The sequence below is a fragment of the Miniopterus natalensis genome, chromosome 15 (genome assembly GCF_054644295.1).
Source record: "Miniopterus natalensis isolate mMinNat1 chromosome 15, mMinNat1.hap1, whole genome shotgun sequence".
NCBI lineage: Eukaryota > Metazoa > Chordata > Mammalia > Chiroptera > Miniopteridae > Miniopterus > Miniopterus natalensis.
Window position 1 is genome coordinate 18,601,786 of NC_142095.1, and position 22,898 is coordinate 18,624,683.

At 39.5% G+C, this 22,898-nt stretch overlaps 1 protein-coding gene across 1 annotated transcript in view; it reads right to left on the minus strand.

The window, feature by feature from the left end:
• Window positions 1–22,898, minus strand: part of KCNH8 (potassium voltage-gated channel subfamily H member 8) — a 234,917-nt gene that overhangs the window by 127,008 nt on the left and 85,011 nt on the right. The window contains exon 3 of the mRNA XM_016198776.2: window positions 4,664–4,795. Coding sequence (XP_016054262.2) covers window positions 4,664–4,795 — 132 coding nt within the window. The remainder of the gene's footprint in view (window positions 1–4,663; window positions 4,796–22,898) is intronic.

Below are 22,898 nucleotides of genomic sequence, written 5' to 3' on the forward strand. Positions count from 1 at the left end.
TAAAATATAGATGTGATTAAATTTCTTCAGTCACTTTAAGCATCTATCTGGGTTCTTCATTCCAATTTCATCACCTATTTGAAAAGAGCTGGTATAGATCTCCTTGAAACAGAAACCTATCTCCTCAGAAAAAGCATCCATTTTTACAATAGTTCTTAGAATTTTTGCATGTGTTCTTTCATTATGCAAACAACAGAAAAAAACCAGGCAAAATATTTCAGCAAGTGAAGGGAACATTATTACTATGTTCCACATTGAAAATTAAAATATTCAAAGTACATATAATCATGTTAGACTTCATTAGCATCTGATCAGTGGCTCAATGTCTGTCCTTTTGGAGAATATATATTTTTTAAACAAATAACTTCAATTGTCTCAAATAATGTGACCAAACTGAGATTCTCAGAAACTAAAAGACAAACCCAAGCATCAACAAGAACAAAAAATTAACCAACAGCAGAGATTCTGAAGTGAAAGGGCCATTCAATACCAGCAGTAAGAACACATTATGAAAGGGAACTGACTTTGGTAAACACATGTCAAATTATCTTTGACTTAAATCAAGCAGAACACAACCAGACAATATATTCATCAGAAAGTGCACCTGAGACATGCAGCTTTGATAACTATGAAAAAGTAAGAATGTTACTATGTTCCATCTCCAAATAGTCAAATTTCCTAAATTGGACATCATTTATGCATTTTTTTATTTTCCCACTCAACAATCAAATATTTATTGAATATCTACTAATGGTTAGACAGTCACTCTATACGTCCTGGGTTTATGATCCTGAACAAGAGGGCAAAGCTGGTTTCCTGTGGAGGACGTTTACAAAATAAACTAACCTTTGGCAAAAAGTTGTTTTCAATAACCATAAATGCTATGAAGACAACGAACGAGGAGGTGTGATAGAGTGCTTGGAGGCAGGTAGCTTCCGACTGGAAGGTCAGGGAAGGCCTTTCTAAAGAACATGTATGGCATAAGCCTTCTCAAACTCTGACATGCCTGGGACTCACCTGGGGATCTTGTGAAAATGCAGATTCTAATTCAGAGTCTCATGTAGGGCCTGAAATTCTGCATTTCTAATGGGCTCCCAGGTGAGGCCATTGTGTTAGGTCCTCCCTTGGACTCTACTTTGAATAGTAAGAACTTTAAATAGGAAATGAGAATGGTAACACAAATTGGGGCAGGAGCTATCATTTTCAATAACAATCATGTGTCAGAGTCTGGGGAAGGAGCTGAGATAAGCCCAGCCTTCTTTCCACCCTATTTCCAGTTTTCTCTCATTCGTTGTCACAGGAGGCTCCTTGGCATGGTGAAAAGATGTGAGCTCTCAGGCCAGACAGTCCTGGGTTTCAATCCTGTCTCTACCTCTTCACAGCACTGAGGCTTTGGGCAGTCCACTTCCTCTCTTATATCTCACTTTTCTTCATTGTAGGACCTTGGGTAATCCATCTGGCTTAGAGAAAATAATAAATACTAGACACTCTGATCCAACCTCACTTTTAGCTTTTTCTCTTTGGCTATTTCTACTGTAAGGGTATAAAAACTTAAAAAGTAGACCAAAAACCTTGGTTTCATAGCCTTTCTTGTAGCAAGAGATGGCCATGACCATGTGACAGAGTCATGGTGAATGACATATTGATGGAAACCCTCGGCAGGAGAGGGATGCAAAGGAAGGACATTCCTTCCTGCACTCAAGGCAATGCCTCATGGGGAAAGCCCTTATCCTTTGGCCTTCACTCTTCTTTCTGTCTAATCAACAGAAATAAGTTCAAAAGGTGCAGCAGACATCTTACAACCACGAGGCAACAAGTATGAGGATGGAAAGTAGCATCTAAAGAACAGCAAAGCAGAAAGGCAAAGAGAGTCTCAGTGCCCCTGAGTATTGCGGTTGCTATTCCAACCACGGGCTGCTCAGCTCCAGAGTTTTCAAAATGTGAGAAAAATGAGCCCTTATTGTTTAAGCTTATGGTAGGTGTTCAAGTTCTTATAGGTAAATGCAATTCATATCTAATTATTTAGTGCAGCTATTATTATTATTATTTCTTCTGAAGCCATTTAAGAAAAGGCAGATGCAATAAAAAACACACACAACCAAACTTTTGTCAGTGTACTTAATAGCCACTTGCTGCTTCTGCCAAAAGTCAGACTGCAAAAAGGCACTATTGCGTTTGAATCTTGATTTGTATGACCACTGAAGATAGCGCAAAAAGGTTCATACAGAAACTCCTAAATTCTCAAGACAAATTTAAAGTGCCCACTTTATAGAAACTGAAATTGAAATTCCCTAGTTCTGGGATAACTGGTGATGTTGTTTCCATTTAATGAATAACTCAGGGTTCATTATCATTTCAAACAAAATCTGGGACACCCTACAAGAAATAAACAAAATGACTGCACCGGGCCCCGTGTCTGCAAAAACATTTTATCATACTAAACTGGCTTAACTAAAAAAATGAAATTAGCATGATGAATGAACTGCTTGACAAAAGATTGGAAAATTGAGACGTGACTGAGTACATATCTTGCTAGCTTTTTCTATAAAATATGTTTTTCCTCATTTCAAATAAAACCCCAACGATGTAGATATTAATGATTGAAGTACTTTTTTTAAAAAAAAAAATAGAAGTACACAACCTATATCTCTTAAATGAAGTCCATCCTATGAGCCTTGGTAGGGAATTAACTTAATTAACACAAACCCTTATTTCTACAAGTTAGGTAAACTTCAGAGATAAGATTGGTATGAGATGCAATATTGGATCAAGTCTGGCTACATGCTCAGAGTTTTCTATTTCTATGATACAATACGGCTCCAGTTACACAGTGACATTTTAATAATTTTCAACACTTATCTTGAAGTTCTGAAAATATCATACATGAGGTGTGCCTTTCCTGCAAGACATGCCATCACTCGGGGAATTTTAAGGTATTTTCCTCTATTAAGTACAGATAAAAAAAGAGAGTAGTATGTGCCTATATATACCTCACTCTTTTTTATTATCATTTTATAATCATGCTGGCTTGCAGTAGTTACTTTACCTCTATAAAAAAATACTATGTACTTTTGTGGGACATTTATAAGGTAGCAACAGAAAAAATATGTTCTGGCAACCCCAGAAAGCATGGCAGCTCTTCAGCCCTCTTGCCCATATCTTGTCTACGCATCTCTTCAATTTGGCTGTCCCTGAGTTGTAGCCTTTGTACTAACATAAGTAAAGTGTTTCCCTGAGTTCTGTGAGCCATTCTGGCAAATTATCAAAGTGGGAACCCCTGATTTTATAGCCAAGTTGGACAGAAGTTTGTCGGTACCCTGGGCACCCAATACTTGTGATTGGCATCTGAAGTGAGGGCAGTCTTATGGGAAGGAGCCCTTAAACCTGTGGAATCTGACACTAACTCCAAGTAGTTAGTGTCATAACTGAATTAAATTATAGGACATTCAGTAGGTGTCAGTAGGTGTCCAGAGAATTGTAGAATGGGTATGGAAAAATCCCACAAGTTTGGTGTGAGAAGTGTGAATAAATACAGTTCATACTGGCCTTTTGCATTCTAAATACCAAAGAAAATAGTGAAAACAAAAACTGTGCATAGATTTCCACACTTTTCTCTCATTGGACAGCCGTTACACTTGCTCTCCTAACCAAGTAACTTTAATTGTAAGACTGTTCTTCCCTTGTGTATGTAAAATATGCCACAGTGTTTAGTCATGCAAATACACAGGAAAAAGCCCTGTGTTTGCAAACGTTTCAAATAATAGAAATGGGGGCTCCAAACCATTAGGGTTCTCTATTTGTGTCGTCACTTCAAAAGACAGTATATTTAAAACACTCATACACATTTATAAAAAGAGCCCATTCTTTAAAAAACATAGTTGTTGAAATGTCAAATAGCTGGTTCTAATAAAGAACTCACAACATAGGAAAGCCCAACAGTGACAACCGCTTTTCTCTGGTCATCAAATAATCTCATCCTACTTCTGTTTAAACAAAATAATAGCAGAACTTTTTCAGTATTACTTTTTGTCAACTGGCATAAAATGCAGGTTGTTTCTTAATAAGCTACAGACAGAAAATATAAAGCAAGCAACATAAAGTCTTAGAACCCTTTAAGGATCATTGAAAAGCTTGTTTGTGCCTTCAAACAAATTATTGTATGGTCATATATTATAAAATACATTTCTTTGAAACATTCCACTCTAATAACCACTAAACTTGAGTTCTTAATTTTGCACATAAAATGAAATTTACACATCTAAGTTTTGAGCTGCTGCAATTTAGATGAAACTGAGATATATTTTTAATCACATCATTTTAGCTTCACCTATTGCTCTAAATTCATTTTTTCCCTAATATAACAAGTTGGTATAAATCTTTTTATTTTGATAAATTGTTTTCGTATCCTCATGCTACTCGCAGAGGGATGTGAACTTTTGGATCCTGTCAATTGAGTCTTTAGTACAAAGAAGAGAATGTAAATTCATGGGATTCTCTGTGATTTTGGAATAGATACCAAATACTGATCGCTTAGATTATGAATATTTATCAGTTGCTGTTATTTAAAAAGACAGGTGTTATTTTTTTTTTCTTTCAGAGTTTTTGAACAAACAATTTCAAAATGTTACTCCATCTGTCAATGTTTTCTGAAAGCAGTACAAACCTTCTTTTTTATCTTCTGGAGTAATCTTCACTTTCGTATCTGTTATATCTTTGAAGGACGCCAGAAAAAGTACCACATCTCCTTTTTCATTCTTTATGGGCACAATATCCAGGAGGCACCAAAATGGAGACCCTGCAACAGTAATAAAAATACACATCAACTCCTGCCTTGCTTTTTCCTATGAGGTACCGTTAATAAAGTCCTTACTGTTTTCTTCTATCCCACAACTCCCCCCACCCCAACATCTTAAAAATGTCAGTTTTCAGATTCCATAAATGTCTAACCCGTACTCATAGCTCTTCGTGCCAAAATGAAATGCATTCTCTGAAAATAAGGCTGTATTTTAAACCAAAACACTTGTCTGTGTTGAGACATTTCTGCTTACGTCATTCAAATTGTATTTCTTCTTTGAGCTCATTGTTGATGATAACGAATTCTGCTTCAGGGAGCATCGCCCCTTCCCACACCCAGCACACACTAGCTCGTAAATAAAGACCTTTGTTTGGTATGAGTTTGCCAGAGGTCTGTTTAGTCAATTTAGAAATCAATGATTGTTCAGCAGAAATGCTAAAATAAAAAAACATGGAAAATACCATGTTTGGGGTAAAATGTGTAGTCAGTTAAACTGTCCTACATTGCTGGCTGGTAGAAAATTAGTACACATACTTTAAAAACTGTTTGGCAGTAGGAAGATGTATTCTCACAATACAACATTATACAGCAATGTAAACGAATGATTTACAATAACTGACAGTGAACTGGAGGACTGTCAATAACATGTTGAGTGAAAGTAGCCACACACAAGTGAGTGTGGTCAAATTCACATGCAACAAATGTGTCTAAGATGTGTGTCTACTACATAAACCATGAATAAAATATGTGCCTGTCCCTCACATCCTCCTAAAAGTTTTAGAGCCATGATTTCTCCTTTGCTATTTTGACTCATCTCTACAGTTTCTTTTCATTCATCTTCCTTAATATCTGTGTTACAGCAGCTCCCTTTCAGCACTTCATCACCAGACTCCATGAGACCTGGGATCCAACCACAGCTCCGACATTAACTAGCCATGTGACCACAGGGAAGTCAACTAACTTCTCTGGAACTTGGTTCCCTCAATTGTAACATACTTATATCCTTCAGCCCAGGGTAGATATAGTATCCCAAAAAACTTGAGACAATAAATCTATTCTATTGTTTATGACAAATGGAGAAACCTCATAAATGAGCCATATTCTTGGCAAAACACTGCTGTCTCCATCACCCCAGAATGGCTCTTACTTCAAATTTTTTCTATGGCTACTACTTCAAGTTGAAAGCCCACTTCACTAATTCTGTAGCTCTGGTAGAAACAAAAAGAACCACAGGGCCAAGCTATCAATCAGACCCTAGAGTCAGTAACAGTGGGGACATGGGAAATGGTATGAATTTGATATTTTGGTTCACATTTTAAAGCATCTCTCTGTCAATTACCTTGTGAGAGCATCATCCAAATCAGAATAGAGGTTATTAATTTTCCTGAAAAGCCATTTTATCTATACACTCCAAAAGGCATCATTATTGTCTCCACAGAGCCTTTGCACAGGTGCACCGATGTGTTGTAGAGAGAGGCAAAAGCACAGAATGAGGTGAGAGCCAGGAAACAGTGCCCACACTCCAATATTCTCTAACAGCCCTTGACACACACCTGTCATTTCACATGATGTTCTGGGAGAGCTGAAAGATCACTGTCTTTTAAGATACCATGAGATGTGATCTTTGACACTGTGTAACTTCAACAAAACTTCATTAATATGGGTGCCTCTAAATTCAAGTGTTAGAATGATTTGGCATGAACTAGGCTGATGTCTACCTTCTCATTGCATAAATGACCAAACAACAACAACAAAATAGTCCATTAGGGAAAAGTGTATGGGACATAGAGACGTGTTTTCTTCCTCCCTCCCTTCTTCCCTTCTTCTTCCAACTCCTCCTTCAGATTTATCCACACTACCTGCCTTCCAAACATGGCTTTGGGCACCTCTAAAGTTAGAAAGCAAAGCATATGACTCCTGCGCTCTTTTCCAGGAAGAGCATGGGTGCCCAAAGCTACCAACCAGGTTCAAAGTAAGACCTTTCATGCAATTTACTTACTTATCCTTCCCTGCTCTTCTCAGTGTCTCCACCAGGCCATCTGGTCTGTCCCAGCTCTCTGACAACCTTACATGACTAATAATTCATAGCTATTCCCCAGGGTCTGCCTCTTCCTTTTTCACCCAAGAGGACAATGATGGCCATGCAACACCTTCAGTCAGCAGTGATTCAGGCCTGGTACAGTAAGCCTCTCTTAGAGTTAAGGTGGGAGGCAGCAAATCCCTCACCCTCAGATCCAGGGATGTGAAGGATCCTTAAAAGCAGGGTTAGAGGGCAGAAATCTTGTGTCAATTTTAACTCCTTTTGTATATAGCAGCCAGTAATTACCATGTGGGTTGGTGAGCACTAAAACAGATGAGGCTCTGACAGGATGTAAGTTAATAACACCTTTAATTTCCCTGGATAAATACAATTCATGGGGAGAAAACAGGGTTTATACCCTATATGGTAAAAGGTATTTTCAGAATTGCTTAAATGATTACACAGAGCTTAAGTCTGGTGGGATGTTCCATGTCTCCATCTTGGTACTTGCTATTTCTTCATTGGGAAACAGGGGCACAGGAGAATTTCACTGGCTAATACTTACAAGTAGAAAAAGATTTATATGTGTTCCATATATCCCTCCCCCCAAAAAAAGATTATATTTGGCAATAAGTGAAAACTAGTGATAAGGTTTCCAGTATAAGTTCATGGTTCAATAACTTAATACGAGGCGGTAGAGGTATAAAGAAAATTGAGTTGTGAGTTGTTTTCTTCTCCTTGATGACTATGCTGGTCATATGAGTTGATATAAGTTGCATTTCTCAATGGAACACAAAATGGGATATGGACTCTTTGCATGTCTGCATGTTTCTCGTATCAAGCAGGATTTTGATCAGATTTTTAATGATAAATATATGTGACGTTTCGTTTTTGCAAGTATGACAGTAATATAAAATCCTAAATGTTATCAGCATCAGTATCATGCGACCTAAACATTTTTAGGTGCTCTTCACATTTCACATTAAATCTGACGAGTCTTGTTTTTAACAACCATTGTCCAGTGCTACTTACTTATGATGTGGTGGCAAGTTTGATAGTTTTAAACATTAGTCCAGGGGCTATGTATTGGGGTGGGGTGGGAAAATGACCACAGGTAGGTGAAGGCTGGACACTTGCATCTGTAGCAGAAAGAGTATAGCAGCTGTGAGAATTCTACTGAGTCACCACCAGAGCTCTTAGTTGTCCCTCCTCTTTATCGCATTTGCTAGTGCCTTGTTCCGGCCTTAATCATCTCCCACCCACTCTTCAAGTGTTCTCCCTGTCTCTTGTCTTCCTCCCATGCTGCTGTGAAAATATAGGGTCCTGATGAAAAACACCCAATGACTTTTCACTGTACGTGTATGTTACTGGCTGTTGAGTTGGCGGCAACTCCTGGTGACTCTGCATGACAGATGCCTACAATGTCTTGTTCTCAACAGTCCTGCTCAACTCGAAGACACTCATGCCTGTGGCTTCTTTCATAAAGTCAGTCCATCTCATATTTGGTTTTCCTCTTTTCCTGCTGCCTTCTATTTTCCCCCAGTATTATTGTTTTTTCCATAGAACCTCAACTTCTCATGATGTTCCCAAAGTAGGACAGCTTCAGTTTTGTCATTTTTTGCCTCCGGAGATGTTGCAGGCTTCTTTTGCTCCAAGACCCACTGTGACTGAATGCAGCACCAGATTCTGGCCTCACTCACAAAGCCTTTGCCTGAGCCCTCCTCTCAGTGTGTTTCTGCTGCTTGCTTTCCCAGGAAGCTTCAGAAAAGGAGATCTCCAGCTCTAGCTAGGACACATGGCAACATCCTCTGGACTCATTTATTTCTAAGACTGGAAATAGCAGAGAACTGAGTCCCAATAAACTCTGAACCATGGCTCTCTCTTTTTAATAATCCTCTGGGGGAAAGAAGGCCAGGTGTGAGGGACCATTGTTAGCACAAAAATGTCTGATCCGACAGGCTTGGCCTCATGATTGCTACTTGTAAGCCACTTCTTTCTGAGAATAAGCCACTGAAACAGACTTACTCCCTTGATTCTTGACTTTAAAAGAAGCAATTTAAGATTTCTTCAAATTTGCAGTTGTTTGGTGAAAAAGAACTTGCTTTAAATGAGAATCTGAGTATCAAGTTAACCCTCTATAACTGCATAAAGTTTTTGTTGGAGGAATTTATGGTTTTCGCAGGACAATGGAAATAATCCTACATGACCTCAGAATGGTTAGGGGGTTTGGGGACTCCAGAATTAGTTTAGGGTCCAAAAGAAAATATCTGGAGATTACATTGCAAGCAAATGAACATAAAGTTATTCATTTATGTAACAAATATTTACTGAGCGCCTGTTATGGCCAACAATTGTTTTAAGTATGGGCTGATTTCTCATTACTTTCTTTGATTCCATAAGTAACATTATGTTTCCAATAAATTATTACTTTTGCCTAAGATAACCAGAATCAACTTATGTTGCTTATGAAGAACTCTAATTACAAAATGATATATTTAGAAAAGGATAGTCAAGGTGTAATGGAAAGAGCACAGGGCTTAGATGACATTGCACGTGGTCGAGTCCTGAGTTCTTCACGTACTTACTGAGCATCCTCAGATATACTAGGCTTTACATCTGTCTGCATCGCATCTGCATACTGGATATATGGCCACTTCTGGTGGTTAAGAGCTTTGAAAAGGCCACTATGTGTAAAAGTATTTTATACCTCTTGACTAGTTATATAAAGTAAGGGTTTTCCTGTACATGCTTTGGCGCTTTTTTTGCCATAAAAAACAATCAGGCACAACTATGGCTCAGTATTAACATTTGTTAAAGCCTGGTGATAGTATGGGGAGAGAGTATTTATTATAAAAATCTCTGTCTTCTGTGTACATATGAAACATTTCATGGTGTTTTTTGTTTTTTTTTTTAATTAAGGAAACATCACTTTGGAAAATGATGAATTATTCAGCATTTCCTTGCACATCTAATCTAATATTAAGTTGTAATACAAAAAATCATCTTAAATTGCTGGAGTTAGAAAAGAACTTGGAAATTATGAGATGGAACTCTTTACTATAAAGATGAAAATCCTGAGTTCAGAGTGATTAAGTAAACTGTCCAAGGTCAAAATGTTAATTGTTGGAAGGGTTGAAACTAGGCCTCAAGTCACATGACTCAGTTTTATGGGGTTTGTGCTAAAACACAATACATTTCTCCAAACATTAAAAAAAAAAAAAATCACCAAAGGAAAAATATCACATAAGAGAATAATCTAGTTTTCATATCTTTAGAGGAAAAATTGTCATGCTTTTATATATTATTCATTAAATAAGCCAGGACATGTAACAAACTCAGCATTGATCAAAACCTTTTGAAGCAATTAGGTTCAGAATTAGAATCTGTGTTTAAAAGGTTGAGCAAAGAAGATAAAAAAGGTGGAAAATATGTCCTATGAGTGAGCAGAAATTTTGAGATGAGAGTTTGGAAACAAGGAAATAGGAATTGAAAATATATGGTTAAGCAGCTCCTGACAATTCTCCAGGGTATAAATAGAAGATTGCAGTTTGAGGTGTCAAGTTAGCACTTTCCAAGAACATGCAGACAACAAACATACTGAACATTTCCCCCATTGTGCAAACTCCACTGTCAGTGAAGACTCATGAGCGCTGTGCCAGATTGCCCTGAGTCACAACTTGGCAGGCATGTGAGACAAAACACTTAGATGCTTCTCCAGCTTACTGCTTCTCCCCTCAAGTGGAGCTGATACCTCACCAGAAACTCGAGAACAAACCCCAGTTGCTCGGGTAAGGTATCAGCGCTGACCAGCCTGCCCCCAGACAGACATCGTAAGTGAAAAATTAATTTATGCATGGTATTTTCTTCTAGCTTCTATATGATTATAGGCATTTTCCTCCAAAACAAAAAAGGGCATTTGGATCCTATACGTGTAATTAAAGCATGACACTTCCAGAATTCTTCTAACCACGTGGGCTCCAATTTGTTATTCAACCTAACAGCTTTGGTACATTCATCTTCAGAGGTCAGCAAACCTTTTCTGTAACGGGCTAGATACTAAATATTTCTAGCTTTGCAGTTCATATAGCCTCTGTCTCAACTACTTAATTCTACTATTATAGCGCTAAAATAGTAATAAATAATACATAAACAAATGAGCATGGCTGTTTTAAAAAAAAGTCCTTTACAGAAACAGACATCCTGCCAGCTATGGCCCACAGCCCATACTTTGCCCCTATGTAGAAGCCTACGGTTTACAGTACACTAGGAGTTAATTCTTGATTCCTTGGGAGTTTTGACCAGACTCTACACTACCACAGCATTTAATAAGATGCACTATTTGTTGGTGTGCAAGAACCAGGTAGTATTTCTTTAGGTAGAACCTAGACCATGAATGTCTTAGCGGTGTGCATTCTAAAAGATTATCCAGACAATCCTATTTTCTTAAGTAAAGTGTAGTCATTTCTTTTCTCTTTTGACTATGGGAATAGACAACTATAGTTCAGCTGAAAAATAGGCTTAACTATCATGACCTAGAGGGGTCACTGACAAGGCTTTTCTTCCAATTCCAAAACAGAAGCTACTTTGGGGATGATGGCATTGGGTAGGAACTTCCTAAACTGCATTACAAAGCAAAATACCTGTAAATCAGGAGCCTAAAGGAGTGAAATGGAGATTGTGGTCAGTCTATAGGCCTCAGGCCAAAGCAACTAGAAGCTAAAAAATGTTCCCCGCTTCTCTTCTGGCAATCTCTTTTATGCATGGAGAAGTACAGGTGGTTTCCTAAATCATTGTAGATATTATACACAATGAAACCACCTTAGGCAAAAAGGGGATTTTTTTTAAACCTTAAAATACATTCTGAGTTTAATGTTTTCCCTTTTAATAGTATCTGTTCTTAGGAGCATTGTTAACAAGATTTCTCTTGCTGTTTGACTCCTCCAGGATTTCTGAAAGAGTACCTTTTTTAAAAAAATAGTGGAACATGATGTTTCCAAAGAACATATATGCATATATGCATAACCCATGGACACAGACGACAGTGTGGAGAAGGCCTGGAGTGGGGCTCGGGCCCTGTGCCAGGCACCATGCAAAGCACTTTGCAAGCAATATTTCCTCTAAGCCTTTCATAGATGTTATTACTGTTATGACCACCTTACAGATGAGAAAAATTGAGGCTCAGGAAGTTGAATCACACTGCCCCAATTCACATAGTTCTTAAGTGATGGGAGCTTTCTTGATAGGTAGGAACAAATCTAGACTCAGAATCATTACAGCCAACATTTATGTAGTTCTTTACATTTTCTATCACTTACTTTATCGGATCCCCTTACCAGCTTTAAGAGAAAAATGTTACCTCTGCCTCTTACAGGCAGGATTAGATATTAAAGAATAAAATTTTTTGGTTAAGGTAATGTATACAGCATGTCAGTGATTCAGCTAGGACTGGAACTCAAGTCTTCACACACAAAGCTCATAATTTTTTTTCACTGAAGGTGATAAAAAGTACTCTCTATCATAAGGTGATTTTTATTACATTTCTGTCCTCAAATATGCATCTGAAAATGTGAGCATCCTTCCAAGCTGTTAAAGGCCAACAATTAGACTACTTCTTGAGGAGCTCTTTTAGCTTGGAGAGAGATTCACATGCCAGAGCTCCTTGGTGGAGCAAAAATGCTTATTCTCTTGCGTTCAGAGGTCCCATTGTCTCCAACACCGAGCACAAGGATTCCTGAGTTGTGTGCTGCTTGCTGGCGTCGCATTCTCTGGGACTGCCTCTCCAGCTCATCCCCCTTGCCTTTTCTTGACAGCGTGCCCTGGGGAGGCACTCACCTGTCCTGGCTGCCTTATTTGTTTACCTCCTTGGTGCCTGTATTGACCCAACCTCCCCGAGGCAGCCGTGATAGAAAAGACTAAGAGCAAAGGGATGCCAATGAGTAAGTCCTCCAGATCCCAATCCTGCACCTCAGGACACCTCGGGACAGCCTGGTAACTTCCCACGCACACAGATGTTGATATATTAAGCAAGCAGAAAACTCCAGAATGCCACTCTAGCTACCTCTGCAAGATAAAAACTTAAAGCAAATTCTCCAAGCAGAAAAGAAGAAAAATATTCTGGTAAGGAAACCAATGCCTAAAAACAGAAAGAAAGGAAGCGAATGGGGTCAGTGGTCTGGGGAAACTTGGAAGGAGAGGTAACCAGGAGGTTGAAACAGGAAAGCAAAATGAGTTTATAGGGAATGTAGAAATTGACTCATCCAGGGCCTCCTGGCTATTCCAACAAAGCAGCAGTACAGCGCTTCATTTGAAACAGCCAGACAAACATTTTTATTCATTCAACCAGTCAGCAAGTATTTATTATGTACCAAGGGCTGTTTCAGGCACTGCAGGTACCAAGGTTAATATGGCACCAGAAAGTGCACCATCAACCATGCTTAATCTCATGGAGAGGCAGATGTGTGAAGAGAAGGTTATAACACAGAGTGTCTTAGTTGGTTTGGGCCGCTATTACAACGTGCCATAGATTGAGTGACTTATAAACAGCAGAGCTTTTGTTTCTTGCAGCTCAGAGGGCTGCAAGTCCAAGATCAGGGTGCCAGCGTGGTCTGGGGAGGATCCTCCGAGATGCTGACTGCTGGCTTCCCATTATATCTTCCCATCACGGAAAGAGAGCAGCTGGCCCTCTGGCCTCTTCTTATAAGGGCACTAATCCTACACACGAGGGCTCTATCCGCATGACCTAATTACCTCCTAAATGCCCCACCTCCTAATCAAACTGAGAGTGGGGTTTCAACATAGGAATTTTAGGAACCAAAAACATTCGGTTCATTGCGGGATGGTACCTACAACAAAGAATAGAAACATGATGTGAAACAGGTCACAGTTGGTGAAGGCCTCACAGAGGAGATAGGCTTGAACTGAGTCTTGATGACTTTGTTCGATTAATGTGAGGGTGGGAGAGAAGGGAGGGGCATCCTGGCAGAGGGAACATCAAGTACAAAGGCACAAGACAAGTTAGAACATGGAACATTAATAAACAAAAACTATAAAATAGGCTGAAACTGGGGATGTGCTAGAGTGTGAATGGGAATGAGAGAGAAAAAAGGTGGAAAGGGGATGGATGATTTTAAAGGGATAGATTATAGACTGGAGCCTTATACACCAGACTACAGGGTTTGCATTTATCCTGAAAGGCAATGAGGGACCACTGGGGGCTTTGTCACAGATGAGTAGCATGATCAGGTTCGCACTGTAGGAAGATGGCTTTGGAGACAGTGAGGTGGAGGGATCTGAGGGAGCTCAACTGGAGACTGGGTGACCAGTTTTGTGGAACTGTTGCAACTCAGGCCTTGAATCACTTGAGTCTGAAGTAGGCAGTGGCAGGAAGAATGACTTTCTGTATCAGGGCAAAATGGTCCAGGTGGGTGCCCCAGAGATCTGAATTTCTGGTACCTGTTATTGTATAAATTTGGTGGATGTCATGGAGTAAAAGCTCATCACTGAGAAATAAAATACAGCTCTGTTTTTATATAATTACAACCAGTCAATATTATATATTATTCATGCTGAGCGTATACTCTAAGCATGATTAGAATGGTGTAAATTTTCTTGTTAATCTTGTAATTTTTATAGAATTCAAAGACATAGAGCTCTTGGCCAAGATGTCACAGAACCTTTACAGGAGTATGTATGGCACTGGAAAGTCCATCCATCTACTCTCCTGGTTCATAGGTTGAGGCTCAACCACTGAGCCACGATGGCTGGGCTATCCACCTACTCCCATAGACCAGGGACAGGTGAGAGAGAGCCAAGGGCTTCGTATGTAGGTTGGCCATGCCCGTGAGCATAGCTTAGTGTTCAGGAGCACAGGGGTCAGGAATCAGATGGCCAGGACTTGGATCCCAGCCCTTCTACTTAACTTTTCTGTGAATCAGTTTCTTTAACTGTGAAATGAGGCATTAACAGGATCTACCTCAAAGGGTTGATGAAAGGATTAAATGGAGTAACAACACCGGCAAAAGGCAGAGCACAGAGCCTGGCCCCCGGTGAACACTCGGTAACGGCTAGCTGTAGCTATTTTATGAAGTTTTCTGTGGGAAGTCACGAAGGCTGACACTGAAGAACTGAAGGTATGCAGGAATTCAGTTAGCTGGGGGCAGTGACCGCTCAGTCTCGGCAGGACAGGCAGAGCCAAGCAGCTCCTGCCGGATGCATGGACACAGCTCATCTACATGCCGCTCTCACTGTTCAGTCATCCTGGCTGCAGAGCCTGGGCGAGCACTTCAGTAAATGGCCTGGTGCAAAACTTCTGCTCATTGATGAAACAAAGCAACCTTAGCCATGGGCACAGAAAAAGAACAAGCTTTCTGTTAGAGAAGTTTGCTCAGGTATATGAGAAGTAGACCAGAGAAGCTGCCTACGTATATAAGCACAAAGCTTGACTACATACAAGCGATAAGATAAACTGCAAGGCAGGCTCCTCTCACCCAGGCTGCACGTGTCGCCTTCAGCGTATGTTCTTTCTGAGCCCTTTGCCTTCCTGCTACAACCACTTTGAAGCTGTTTACTGTATTTGCATTTCTGAGCTTCAGCTCTTGAGTGCAAAAGACACAGGTCAGGAATATAAAATACTAATCTTCTATCAAGACTGAGAAGACATATGGGGAATCATCATGAAATCATAAAAGCATCATAAAGTGCTTTCTATTTCGGGGCATGCAAAGTCTCCAGTAAGACCTCAGAGGAATCAGACCGAGAATAGCTACAAAAACCTGACCCAGAGTTTGCTAATACACTTAGTTGTGGGAAGCATGGTCCCTGTTTGGTGGCCCTTCAGATATTGTGAAACCTGCCAATTTTACACGCATCAGAATTAAATGTCCTCTATGTCTTGCTACATACAGACACGCATACTAAACAAATGTATTTCTGCAAATCTAGACGCGGAGCTTGTGAAACATGGCTGCATATTTTTTTGGGCACTTTTCCTATCATGTGTTGGGGTGTAGGTCCCCTGCTCATGAATCCGGGCAGCCTTGTGGCTGCTCCAACCCCAATACTAATGTGGCATAGACAAAGTTATGCTAGGTGACTTTCTAAACTAGGTCACAAAAGGCGTCGCAGCCTCTGCCTGATTCATGGAACCCTAGAGCACCCGGAGGCCTCCATGCTGAAAGGTTATGTGTAGGCGGTTCAGTCGACTGTCCCAACTGATTCCCGACTTTCAAGATGCCAGACAAGTGAGGGAAACCATCCAAGATCCTCCAAAGCAGTGCGTCTCTCAGCTGAGCCCCACCTAACATCAACCTCTGCCGGCTCTACAAGGGAGAAAAACCGTTTGGCCAAGCCCACCCTTGATCCCTGACTCACTCTACTGTAACATATAACGGTGGCTGTTTTAAGCCACTAAGTTCTGAGGTAGTTGCCCCACAGCAATAGATAACTGGAACCCTAGCAAACTGGGTGTGCTTCCTTGACTCTACAAGGCTGTGAGTAAGAATATAACCATTTCACAAGAAAAAAGTTTCCAAGATCCCACCTTCACTAGCTTTTCAGGAAACTAAGTCCCCATTGGGCTCTTCACAAATACTTCTAATATCTAAAAGAAATGTGTCCACAACCTAGTCCTCTGGGCTCCCACGAATGCAGGACTCAAAGCCCTGCACTGTCCTCCAGGCTTACCTGGATGCTGCCCAAGGGACAATACTAATGCCCATGATGCTGTCTGGGGCTTGGACAGGCCGTCTCAGCGGCCCAAGGAGATCTTTATGAAAAACACTGCAGTTACTTTTGTATTTTCTTTCTCTTGGACTCTGGTCTGAGTCCTTGGGAGGGCTAGCTGGGGAAATAATCTTGCTTTGCTCAGAATTCTCTTTCTTCCTTCCCAGGATCTCACTCAACCTTCAGAGAAGGGTTTTGTGTTTTTTTTTTTTTCCTTCTGATCTCAAGCCTGGTTTCTGTAGCTCTTGTTGAAATAGGTCCCTGGCCGGCTGGCTTCCCTCTGTTCTCTGGATGCTGTGAAAATCTAAGGAGACTATAAATGATACCTATGCTGGGAATCCCAATGTCCACAGGATATACTCATTTAGACACTACACTTTGCATTAAAATGAATTTTCTTATTGTTCACTTATTACATGAATGGGCACAATATCCCTTGCTCCAAAATTTGGATCTTACATAAAACCACTCTACATTCATTGCTCCAATCCCATTTCTTACCAGTCAAATAAGGAAGTAACTTTGCTGTACATTATAATGTTAATTTTGAGGAAATAATTTGACATTCTACAACCCCAAGGCATTGTCTTTTTTCTACATTGAGCTCCAGTTCTAAAATACCTAGAGGCATAATCAAATATTCTAAAAATCTTCTGCAGAGTCATATTGAATAACTGAGTGTAACAGAGCTCACTGAGAATATCTTAAATATAAACTTAGTGTCAGGAGGAAAATAATGTTCCTTACTATAATTATCTGCCATGAGCAGTTCATTGTAGAAACAGGGGAAGGTCATGAGGAAATCTGCTTCCTTTTGTCTTTTATCACAAGCTGACCTCATAACACTGAGTATAAATATGCCTAATTCAAACAGTTTATTTGTAGACTGGAGTGAAGACAGTGTGTTGCTCAATTAGTGGTATATACAATCCTGATCGTATGCAGATTATTTTAGGTAGTGCATGTAAATATGTTACATTTTAATATCTGTGTATTGGTTTTAATGTGGATTGGAACAAAAATGTGCAGCTAGCACAGCAAAAGAGCTAGGCATTTTGAGGGACATGGGTAAGATACCGCCAGGTGTCTCCCCATTTCTCTCTCACTCTCTCCCCGTCTCTCATAGCTTCGTATCTTTCCCAATGTCTCTTTTCTTCTACTCATCCTAGCCCCAGGGAAGCCTTCAGGGCTTCTTGGCTCCAGCTTTTTTTCTACTCCCCACACCACTTTTTATTTACAGAACAATTCAGTTTTTCAGCTTGTGATTTGCATCTGAATATGCATCTAGCAGCTGAGTAAACAAAGGATCTTCTTTTGGAGGCATTCTCCCTAAACAAACAAACAGTAAATTATAAATAAATTGTTTCTGTTGTCACAAATATAATACACATTTAAAGCCCATAGTCTAGAAAGTTGAAAATCTAACTACATTTAAAAAGACAGAAAACCAACAGATTCAGCATTGATTTTTCTAGGCAAATTGAATAAAGAAATGGGAAAATAAAGAAATGTGAAGTGCATTGGTGGATAAAGAAATGAACCAGGGGGAATTGCTGGGACAATGACAAGCTGCAGTCTGTCTATCCCATAATGCATAGACCTGTGTTTAAGTCATTTTTCTGCATCACAGTTTTCTCACCTGCAAATGTGAGATAATTCATATTTACTTTAAAGTGTTATTGGGAAGATAAAATAAAATAATAGATATGCTGCTTAGCACAATATAGCCAATTAGATTTATTATTACTTAGATTTCATGACTTACTTTTAATTTTTTAAATTTAAACAAGTTAACAATGTTTTCATTGTATATTTATTTATGATCACGTCCTATTTGAGGCTAGTGATCCTGGTTGTCCATTTAGAGTAGTGATATTTGTCTTCGTTTGCTTCCAATTTGAGTTTTAAAAGTGAGTCAACTTAAAGAAAAACATTAAGTAAGCAACAGTTCAGGAGGTACACAAAAATAAATGGCAAATCTCGGAGGTGACACGGGAATGAGTGAGTGTGAGTTCAGAGACCCACACCCCTTCAGACTCAAGATTTCCTTTTGTAACAAATACTTGTATTTTCCTCTCTGCTATTTAGAACTGAAAAATTAAAATAATAAAACTTGGCTACTTATACACATTTTCAGAAAGACAATACTATATATTATTAACAGTAATATAACAAAAAAAGTGAAGTCATTTCTGATTAAATAATATGCATCTCAACACGAAATGCTCCGAGATGGTGGACTACAATTGGAGCTATAATAGGGCAGTTGGATAATTGGATCAATACCCAGAGTCACTGTGAATGCAGCAGCTCCAAGTGCAGAGCCCATGCAGACGTGCTGTCTCCCTGACAAGTCCTCTGAGTCAGTGATGAGATTTTCTGAAATGGTGAAATTCTGAACAAGAACAAGTTCAATCTTCCCTCACCACACTATGTCTTTATTCTAGGAAATTCAGTGGGAAGTTAAAGCCTTCCAAAAAGCACTGTGTGTGAGGTTCCACATTCAGGTAATTAGAAACCAGTGTTTTACTTCCTGGAAAACCCAGCAGGGCATTAGAAAGGCATGCAGTGCATAATACCATAACTATAGGTACTGTGTCGAACAGCAAATCTCTCCAACTTAACTCATCTGGGGTAACTAAAACTCAGTAATGACTGAGCAACAAGTCTCCTTTTTCCCTTACCCTCAACTTTTGGCAACCACCATTCCGTTCTCTGCTTCTGTGAATTTGACTGCTTTAGATACCTCATATAGATGGAATCATGCAGTATTTGTCCTTCTGTGACTGGCTTATTTCATTTAGCATAATGTTAAGAGGATAGATCTCATGTAAGTGTTCTTACCACAAACAAACCAAAAAAGTACACCAGGAAATTTTGAGGGATGGTGAATATACTAAAGGTATCATGGGTCTATCCATATGTCCAAACTCATCAAGTATGCATGTGTGTAATTTTCTGTATGTCAGCAACATCTTAATAAAGCTAAAAAAAAAAAAAAATCCAGACACTGGACAATTCTTCAATTGCAAGACCATGCCATACATTACAGCATATTTAGCAATCCCTGATTCCTGCCCATTAACTGGCAAAAACACCCTCCCCCTATAGAGAGGATATGCTATGATAAACCTATAAAGGTTGAGGCTCATAGATCTAATCGTGATGGCCCTCCATGATATAGAGAAGATATAACTTGCTACCAATAAAATTTGGCCAAGAAGCTTGAGTCAAGGAGCAGAAAACTATGACACGCCATCTCAGCTTGTCTACTCTCAGTCTGAGGAATTGTGAGAAAGACTACGGGAGGCCAGAGATCATCTTCCCACTATGAGGTTGCACAGCTCTGAAACAGGGAGAAACTATGTTGGATAGTTTTGTTTTCTGAAAACACTGAAGGCATTAAGAATATTTCTCCTTCTGTATCTTGGACTCTTGAGAGAAACTGCTTGTCAGGCTAACTTTTTATTAACATGGAGGTGGTTGCCTTCTTTTGAGAAAATGGGATAGCATAAAGGGTGCCTTCAATGCTCTCAGAAAAATCCAGCAGAAATTCTTTCACGGAAGTATAGAACTAACTATTGAGGAGAGACTGCTGGAACCAGAACCCCACCCTAATACGACTGGTGTCCTCATAAGAAGAGGGGATAAAAACAAAACCACACAAAGGGAAGACCTTATGGAGACAGAGGGACGAGAAGACAGACATCCACAAGCCAAGAGAGGTGTCAAAATAGACCAACCCTGCCGGCACCTCGATCTCAGACTTCCAACCTCCAGAATTATGACAAAGCACCACCCAGGCCCTAACAACTAGTAAACTAGGCAAAAGAACAATGTAAATAATGTGAGTTAACTGAGCTCAGGAGAGAATATAAATAGAAGATAAAGAACTGAAGTCTTAAAGAGAAGAAATAAAAGTATGAATGGATACCACAAAAGTAAAGAAAAGGCAACGGGTTGTACAATAAATGAAAATTGTTAGCTGCTGAACATAAAAATGTGAAATATTGCCATCTCCATTTTAGACAAACAATTGCTTGCATATTATGTTTACCTGTGAAACTATTTGTCTTCTTAGTTATTACCTAAATTTTTTAAAAAAACTTATTCTTTCTTGGTGCCTTTAATGATTTTTACCCAAAGGGGTCCAAGGCAGCAGGCATCTTATAAAAACGGGACTCAGGGAATTCTTTTGGGTGTTGACGCCACGTATTCTACTTATCTGGCTTCCAAACACTCTGTCCTTTGTGCTTCCCACGTAGACTCTCCTTGGCCTGAACCTCTCTCCAGGGTCGTATTTGGATATGTTGAAGATGTTCAAAAGCAAAGACACTCAGTTGGATTTGGAGTGACCTACATGAGGCTGCTTGCACAAGTCTGCAGTCAGCAGATATGTCAGGCAAAGGGTATTCCTTTTCCTCTGTTCCACCAGATGGTGGTTTTGTCACTCTCTACCACTCTGCATTCTCGTGACATCGTTCATTTTCTTTTATCTCAGTCCCTCTTTTCAATGATCATGCTATAATTAGATAGAACTGGAATCCTTTTATTTTATCATATTTGTTATGTAGGCCTCACCTACTGATCCTGGGGAAAACACAATGGTCTGAACTCTGTTCCTAGTGCCAAAGACTTGAGATATCCCATTCCTTCCAGAAGGGTACTCTCCAATACTTCGTGACTCCTGTGTATCCAAAATTCACAGGCTCAAGGAAAGTCGTTCAAGGACAATATCTTACAAATGAGGATGAATTTGCCCTATTAAGGCTCCTATTTCTCTTCCTGATCAAGACGCCAGCACTAGGTATTGAGAGCAAGATAAAAAGGCCAAGGATGCTGTTAATCAGCTACAATGCACAAGACAGCCTCCCGCAACATAGAATTACCTGCCCAACATGTCAATAGTGCCAACGTTGAGAAACTCTGAGTAAAGAGTACAATTTAAATGTTGTAACAAAAAGATCTAAAATACAGTAATTCAAACAAGATAGAAATGGATCTGTATTTGTCTAGGGTAGAGAAGGTGGACCTCTCAGAACACTCAGGTTGCTTTCATATTGCTGTTCCACATTCCCCTACGATGTCCTTGTCAATGGCTGAAGCTGGCTTTCCAATCTTACCTTAACATTCCGACCCACTTGTATTAGTTTGCTATGGCTGCCATAACACAGTATCACACACTGAGTGGCTTAAACAACAGACATTTATTTTCTCACAGTCCTGGAGGTTGGAAGTCTGAGATCAAGGTGCCAGCAGGGTTGGTTTCTCCTGAGGCCTTTCTCCTTGGTTTGCAGAGAGCTGCCTTCTCACTGTGTTTTCATATGACCTACGTGTGGGTATTCCTGGTACATCTTCCTTTTCTTGTAAGGAGAGTAGTCACATGGGATTAAGGCCCACACTTATAACCTCATTTAATCTTAATTACCTTTTTAAAGGGCCCATCTCCACCTACAGTCACATTGGGGCAGGGGGCTGGTTAAGGCTTCAATATATTAACTCTGAGAAGATATAAATCAGTCCATAGCACCGTGGGAAAGGAGAAGAGAAATTAGAGGGCAAACAATTTCATTTTTTAGGGATTTTACCTAGAAGTTGCATAAATCATTTCTTCTTACATATTGTTGGTCCCAAACTTAGTCACATACCCAACCTAACTGCAAAGAAGGCTGAGAATTTGTAGTTTGGCAGCCATGTGCCCAGCTAAAACTCAGGGGTGCATGTTACTTTAAGGAAACTTAATAAAGAAAGAGATAGAAACTGGAAAGCAATGATTTGTTCAAATTTTTCATTTAGTATTTCCGCAACATAAGGCCTTTTGGATTTACTCCCAACTACCAGGGCCCATGGGATGATGATATCTATTCTCACATGAGAGCCAAGCACTGATGATACCATACCCACCCCTGGATCCCCTTTCATTTAGAGGAAAATCACAGAACTTTAGCCACAAGAAAATACTTAGTGTTTGCCCAGTGGCAGTTTTGAGTTTAGGCAAATTGACTCACTCTGGGACAACGTGTGTTTCTTACTTTGTCTTTAGAATTTAAAAGAGTAGTTAGGAAAGCTCTGTGGCTGGGAAACTGAAAGAGAAAACGCCTATGCTGATGTTCTTTAAATTTACTCTTTTCTTCCAGCAAACACTTGGATCTCTGTCCTTAATGACTGAGGTTGAGATGTGGTTCTTAAAGGCATAAAACTTGGAAAAGTATCTCTAGATGAAAGATCATGTTAATATATTAACAACTATCATGTCTAATATATATTTTAAGAATGACCATAGATAATAGTAATATACTTCAGTGTAACATATATTCATTTAGTTAACATATTGACATCGAAGTTATATGATGCTAAATTTTC